Here is a 7812-nt window from a genome sequence, read left to right on the forward strand (position 1 = left end):
TAGAACTACAGGTAGTCCTCAATTTACAACAATTCATTTAGTGACCGTTCAAAGTTACAACGGCACTGAAAACAGTGACCGGTGACCGTTTTTCACACTTAGGACCGTTTAGCATCTCCACGGTCATGTGATCAAAATGCAGACGCTTGGCAACTGACACATATTTATGACCACTGCAGTATCCTGGGGTCACGTGATCAACATTTGTAACCTTCTGACAAGCAAAGTCAATGGGGAAGCCAGATTCACTTAACAAACGTGTTACTAACATAACAAGAGCAGTGATTCACTTAGCAACTGTGGCAAGAAAGGTCGTAAAATGGGTCCAAATTCACTTAACTGTCTCACTTAGCAACAGAAAGTTTGGGCTCAATTGTGGTCATAAGTCAAGAACTACCTGTAGAGACTGGAGAGAAGAGAAAGTAGAAACATTTATGTTTTTTGACAAAAGTCTGCTTTTCTATGAAATATTTATTGCCCTAACTGCAGCATTTCTAGAAGGGAAAGAGAACTCAGTGTTTAATTTTATCACTTCTTCATTATACTGTCATTCACTCTCCTGGTATATGACAAAAGTTTATGAATAGTTCATGAAATTCATAAAGTTGTTGGGGGAAAAAAATAATGTAAGCCATCATGAATCTGATCAAGTTTCATAGCACACAGTTAATAGCAATAGCAATAATAAAGGTAAACTAAGGAGAAAGGGTTTTTTTTTTCAAATTTCAACCCCAAAACAGACATCAAATCAAAATTAATTACCTTCAGAACATCTGAAACAGTTCAAACTTTTTCTAAAAGTTCAGATCGGTCTTGAAATAAATTAATCTAAATATTTCTATCTGGCAATAATAAAAATCCACCAAAGAATATTTAGAAATATTATTTTGCCTCCTGGAAAGTTGGCAGATAATATATAACACAAAATATTATGTTTTTATGGGGCGGTGCAGTGGCTCAGTGGTTAAGACGCTGGTCTTGTCGGCAGGAAAGCTGGCAGCCCAGGTTCCAGACCCAAGCGCCACAGGACGGGGTGAGCTCCTGTTACTTTCCTCAGCTCCTGCCAACTTAGCAGTTCAAAAGCATGCAAATGCGAGTAAATAAATAGGTATCACTTCCATCGGAAAGTAACAGTGACATCATGTTGGCCACATGACCATGGAAATGTCTTCAGACAGGACTGGCTCAATGCCCTTGAAACAGAGATGAGCACTGCCACCTGTAGTCAGCAATGACTAACAGAGTAAAATTCACAGGGACTCCTTACTTTTATTATGTTTTATAGCCACTTTAATTTGTATACCCCACTATCAAGACATAGTAAAAAATATCCATAATTGATGACATCGATGACCTATGTAAAATAATGTCATTATGCTATTATTGCTATATTGCCAAAAAGTGTCGTCTTTTTTAAAAAACTAATTACCTCCAATCCAACTTGTCAACCAGAAAGGCACAGATAAGAAATCCAGTACGATTGAAACCATGTGTACAGTGAACACCTAGAAGACAAAAATTGAAGAAAAAAATATAATTGCAATTTCCAAGCTCACTTAAAAGCATCAGGATCACTCCTGATTGTCAGAATCACTCCTCTTACAAGGGAATTAGTCCTCACATAGTAGAATTAGGTGATAATTCATCTCTTCTCATACCATCTACTTCTTTCTTCTCTCCAAGAGGAAATTAGAGCATGAACAGGGCCGATCATATAAACACTTCCTCAAATAAGCAAACATCTCAGTTCTTTGCTTTGCACATTCAAAACAAAACTAGGGATTGAGGGCAATCTATGAATATGGAAGGCATTTTTCCAACCATTTTTCAATCATCGTTCTCTAGCTCTAAAGTGACAGCAAATATCACTAGCTACTGACCCATGAAGAAAAAAATATATATACTGTAAGTTTCTGAATACATTTTAAGAATATTTCTATCAGAATTGGAAAAAAAATATTCATTATATTTTGCATATACACATTTAGGAGGGAAAGCCAGGACAATAGTCTGTTTTTTCAATACAATATAGTATACTTGCTGAGTTGTCATATTCCTTTGAATGAATGTATACTTCTCTAAAGAAACTTCTGACAAAGTCACATAATCTTCCATTCATACCAAAACTTTGCATATAAATAACTGTATCAATGGCTTTAAATATCTGATTGAACCATAGACAACTGAACAAATTTAGCAACTGAAACCAGGAAAGGGAAAAAATGCACTTATTTATGTGAAAGAATAGAATAGAATAGAATAGAATAGAATAGAATAGAATAGAATCTGGAAGGGACCTTGGAGGTCTTCTAGTCCAGCCCCCTGCTCAAGCAGGAGAACCTATTCCCTTTCAGACAAATGGCTGTCCAGTCTCTTCTTAAAAACTTCCAGTGTTGGAGCATTCACCGCTTCTGGAGGCAGGTTGTTCCACTGGTTAATTGTTCTAACTGTCAGGAAGTTTCTCCTTAGTTCTAGGTTGCTTCTCTCCTTGATCAGTTTCCACCGGTTGCTTCTTGTCCTGCCTTCAGGCGCTTTGGAGAATAGCTTGACTCCCTCTTCTTTGTGGCAGCCCCTGAGATATTGGAACACTGCTATCATGTCCCCCCTCATCCTTCTCTTCATTAAACTAGACATACCCAAATATAAAGGTATTTCTTTTAACATCATCAGAGCTTGAGTCCACCACCTTTCCACACCGTTAAACTGAGGCAACGGATATCCTGTACTTTCTGGTTCTCATCCACCACCACCATCTTCTTTCTCGTAAGGATCTGGAGAAGAAAATTCTTTCCTGGCACAGTAGCTTCTTCTTGCCTCTATCTGTTATTGTTTACTGTCAGGTTTTATTTTATGATCCATCCTGATTACCGGCACTCAAGAGGCTAGCCATTAACAAGCTGTTTAGTCCAACTTACACAGGGACAAAATGCTACTGTTGCAACATAAAGGGAAAAATTCTTCATAGGACACTTAATTAACAATACTCACAATTGTTGCCTACATAGCACAAAAAAGAGCATCAGGCAGTTTATGGGAAGAAAGTATATTCAGCAGCTATTCTGGATTCAAAGGAGCACACACTTTCATCTTGGTATTAATTGCTGAAATGAGGGCTACTGCTTCACCTAAGTCTTACAGGATTGCCAGAAACCAGTTACTATTGAGGGCCATATTTCTGGAATAGATGGGCCTCAGGGCTCTCCTGTTCTCACAGGATTTTTCTCTCACTAGCTTCTATTTTAATACAGCTTAAAACTGATTGCACATCAGCAACCAGCAACTGTTATAAGAACATTCTAAAGACAGCATTCAATTAAAACAGGGGTCTTCAAACTTGGCCCTTTTATGACTTGTGGACTTCAACTCCCAGAATTCCTCAGCCAGCTTTGAAGTCCACAAGTCATAAAAGGGCCAAGTTTGAAGGTCCCTGAATTAAAATAATGAACCAGTAGCACTTTAAAATAAAAAGCCCCCAAAACACCTCTGCCTTATTTCTGTGGTAATGTCTCCATCTAGTGGCCAAGAAAAAAAAGCAATGCTTAAAAAATACATCAAAGTATCCAGTTCACAGGTTTTAAAATTCAAATGAGGCTGTCAAACAGTGGAATATTCTGTAATATCGCTTACAGTTATTCTGGACAGCAACTCATAAGAGCAAATAAGTTTGCTCGGGAGCACTGTCTTCCACGATTTTCATAATGTTTCAATACTGGAATAATTAAGACTCTGCATTAGTTTTGAAACTCCCAACTCTGTCTAAATTAGCTCAATTTGATTATGTGCCATGAACTAGGTGTTGAGTTTTAGCAACTAGCTCAGGGGTCTTCAAACTTGGCCCTTTTATGACTTGTGGACTTCAACTCCCAGAATTCCTCAGCCAGCAACTGGGAGTTGAAGTCCACAAGTCATAAAAGGGCCAAGTTTGAAGACCCCTGAACTAGATAGATCTGCTCCAAGATTACCTGTTCCCCACCTGCCCTCCAGGTCTTTAAATGTGCACCCAGTAATTGAAACCATCCATCTTGCTGTTGGTCATCTTCTTTCACTCTACCTTTCCCAGCATTACAGACTTCTCAAGAGAGCTAGGCCTTCACATACTAGGTCCAAATTTTGGGGGATTTGAACTGTCATTTGTGTTTCAAATGAGACCTCTGGACTGTCCTATGATCCATCCCATTTGTTTTCTGGACTATGAATGCTATTTTCAAGAGTCTTCCCTAACAATCAAGTTGAAAAGGCTCTCACGGTGGTTACCTAGTCTCTTCATCTTTTACTTCGTTGTCTGCCTGATAACAATCTTTGTTAGCACAGATGGTATCCATGTACATTTTCCAAGGCTTTTAGTGCTACCCCACACTACATGCTGGTCAACAGCAGACTTGTTGATTTCTTGTTCCTTTACACTGCTAGCCAATCCTGAAAGACAGAAACTATCCATCTCTTCAACTTCTTCTATTCTAACATTGGTTTGCTGGGCTTGTCATTAGCTTGGTCTTCTTCATATTTCATTATAGTACTATTTTCCCTCTGTGTCCCTTGACTTCAATTGCTAGAGCTTGAATCATTCACGGTTTATTGATGCTTCTTTGTCAAATTTTATGGGTGTTCATTAGTTATTTTAATACAATGCATATGCTTATGATAAAGCAATATACACAGAAGACTAAATAAAAAAAATCCATACAGGTAGTCCTCGAATTACAATGGTTCATTTGGTGACCATTCAAAGTTACGTGACTGAAAAAAGTGACTTATGTCCATTTTTCACATTTACGACTATTGCAGTGTCCCCATGATCACATGATCAGAATTCAGATATTTGGCAACTGGCATGTACTTATGACAGTTGCAGTGTCCAGAGGCCATGTGATCCCCTTTTGCGACCTCAAAGTCAATGGGGAAACCAGATTCACTTAACAACTGTGTTACTAACTTATCAATTACAGTGATTTGCTTAACAACCGTGGCAAGAAATCATAAAATAGGGCAAAATTCACTTAACAAATGCTTCACCTATGGTAGCCACAGAAATTTTGGGCTCAGTTGTGATCATAATTTGAGGATGACCTGTATAAAGTTTAACCCAGGTTTTCCACAATAAAACAGAGTCCATTTTCTTTTCACTTGAAAGAAAATATTTAAATGTAGGCATCATTCGGAATTTGACAAATATGTTTAACAATCCAAATGAAGACAATTGAAATGGAAGCTCCCTTAATCTTGCTGCTTGAACAGATTTTTTTTTTTAATCCTTTATTTCTGCTGCTTGTGTTTCGGCTACAAGTAGGAACTAATAAAGCTATATAATGAAAGTAAAAAATGAATAATCTTGTACTCATATATCTTTATTTTGAATCTTATTTATTTATACACAAGCAAATATCACATACTATATATTTGTAGAGAGCCAGCTTGGTCTACTCGTTAAGGTACCAAACTAAAAACTGGGAGACAGTGAGATATAATCCTGCCTTAGGCATGAAAGCCAACTGGATGGCTTTGGACCAGTCACGCTTTCTCAGCTCCACCTCACAGAGTGGTTGTTGCGGAGAGAATAGGAACAGGAAGCAATACTTGGCATGTTCACTGCCTTAAATTACTTATAAAAAAAAATTAAGGTGAGATATACATAAAGACAAACAGACAGATTGTTGATATACCTGAAAAACAGTTTCCTAAAATAGTTAACATCTGTTCAAGACTTCATAATCAAAATTGGAATGCAGGTTATAATGCGCTAAACAACAGGATCAAACATTAAGACTAAATTTTCTTTTGGTAATTAAATGAAGAATTTAATAGGCTACTGATACAATCATTTTGGCCTCTCTTCAAGAAAGCTAGACACTTGTACATAACCACATAAATAAATCATGTGGTATATAAGTAAAATAGCTCTTGTTTAATAATGCTAATTGGGACCGGAAACTCTGTTAAGCAATGTGGTTGTTAAATGAGAAAAGCCAAGTGACCACATTGTTTAGCAATGTCAATCAGCATTCGGCATTGCACTGTAATAAATGCCGTACGGTAAAGAAGGTAATTAATATTAAAAAGGAGTATGCAATTCAATGAGGCATTTCCATAATAATATTTATTCCAGATCATTACACTTCTCTGTTAACTTTAGTTTTTGTACAAGTCCAGCATAATCAAGTGATGAAAAAAAAGACCTGTAATAAATTTCAAAGTTGATGTGTGTGTCAGCCCTATGAGACAGACAGATGAAGAAACTGATTTTACAAGACCACTAAAACTATACTTTATTAAGACAGGTCACAGTAATAGACTCTAGCAAGTTTACTTGAGTTTTCCCTTTCCCTCCCTCTTCTCCTTCAAAGGGTTAGGGTGGAGGCAGTCTGTGCCTCTTTCTAATACTTCCCCCACCTCCACCCGTCCATTCAGGTTTCATGCATGCTTCTTCTACATCTCTTGTCCTAATCGCTTCTGAATACCTTTTTCATGATCATCTCTATGACCCCCCAACAATAGGTCAAGACTTAACTCTCCAATTAAATTATTTGGATTTCAGCTTTGATTTCATCTTGATACTTCCCTGTTCAGCAAGGCATTGGTGATAGCAATATGCTGTGTAATTTATCTAGATGAATGGAAAACTAATTACAGTTCATGACAGTCATTCAGGCTTGGCCCTTTTTACAAACATCATTCAGGAATGTTTATTTCCAACATCCTGGTATTTCATCCTATTTCGAGTTTTTTGGTTCTATTGCTCGCTGTCATGATTCGATGCTGGCTGGATGATTAAGTTGTGAAATGTTTATGCACAACTACAATGGAGACCGGCAAATGGAGCATTAAGTATATTACATGGAAAAGCAACCAAGACAGATGGAAAACAGTCACATAGTAGGTTAATATACATACCTATAAGTTCTGTTGGGTTCTTATTACGGAACTGTTCACATATACGGATGAATGTTTCTGTGTTTTCAGGAGTGGGACACTCTCCGTGCCTATCAAGAAGAGAAGAGTCAAGTAAAGGCAAGGATTTTCCTCCACAAAACAATATTCAGAAGTCTCATTAGCTTACCCTTTACACTGAAGCTTTACATATACGATGCCATCTTTTTCTACATCACTTCGGTCATAGAACCTACTGGTGTTTGTCAAGTCTATTAACAGGCCCATTTTAACCTGAAAGTAATAAAATTAAGATCTATGAAATTACACATATGGTGAATATAACTTTTATGTAATTTATTTATTTAAAACATGTGTCTAGCTGCCCATGAGGTGTTTCTCCTTCCTGACCCTTTTAGTACTAATAAAGAATATTTATAAGTAGGGTTAAAATTAGAGGTCCTTGGTACTCTCTGAGCTTGGTGATTTTTGTGCAGATTTTTATTACTCAGACTAGGTAATATCAACACTAGTGAGCAGTGGGGTTTACTGTCAGTTTATATTCTAGTTTCTTGCCCCTGTCAGTGTTGGTGGGAGTGATCTTAGAGGTTGTTTGGTTGGGCTGTTTACTGTTGGCTTCTTTGGCGATTTCTTGATTGGGGTATTACTGTCCGAAATGGTATAGGGTTTCCTGCCTGAGCAAGGGGTTGGACTAGATGACCTCCAAGGTCCCTTCCAACTTTATCATTATTATTATTATTATTATTATTATTATCTTCTAACCAACTTTCAGCAGCTCTCAATTAAAAGTTAAAACATATAAAATCATGTTAAAACTATGAACTAAACAGATCAAAACATTAAAAACAACCAGGATCTGGTGCCAAGTCAAGTCCTAATGGGCAATTATCCAATCTTATCCCAGCGCCTGGGAGAAAAGCCAGGTCT

General features: G+C 37.3%; 1 protein-coding gene across 1 annotated transcript; it reads right to left on the reverse strand.

Moving 5' to 3' along the window:
* Positions 1-1429: 1429 nt before the first annotated feature.
* LOC107301154 (mRNA-capping enzyme-like) lies at positions 1430-7158 on the reverse strand (the record flags this gene model as incomplete). Its single annotated transcript, XM_015830416.1, has 3 exons — positions 1430-1505; positions 6889-6977; positions 7055-7158. Coding segments are annotated over 3 exons (269 nt in total), but the record flags the coding sequence as incomplete, so codon positions are not given.
* Between the last annotated feature and the right edge of the window lie 654 nt (positions 7159-7812).

The sequence above is a fragment of the Protobothrops mucrosquamatus genome, unplaced genomic scaffold, assembly GCF_001527695.2.
Source record: "Protobothrops mucrosquamatus isolate PMUCROS unplaced genomic scaffold, P.Mucros_1.0 scaffold10282, whole genome shotgun sequence".
NCBI classification, from domain to species: domain Eukaryota; kingdom Metazoa; phylum Chordata; class Lepidosauria; order Squamata; family Viperidae; genus Protobothrops; species Protobothrops mucrosquamatus.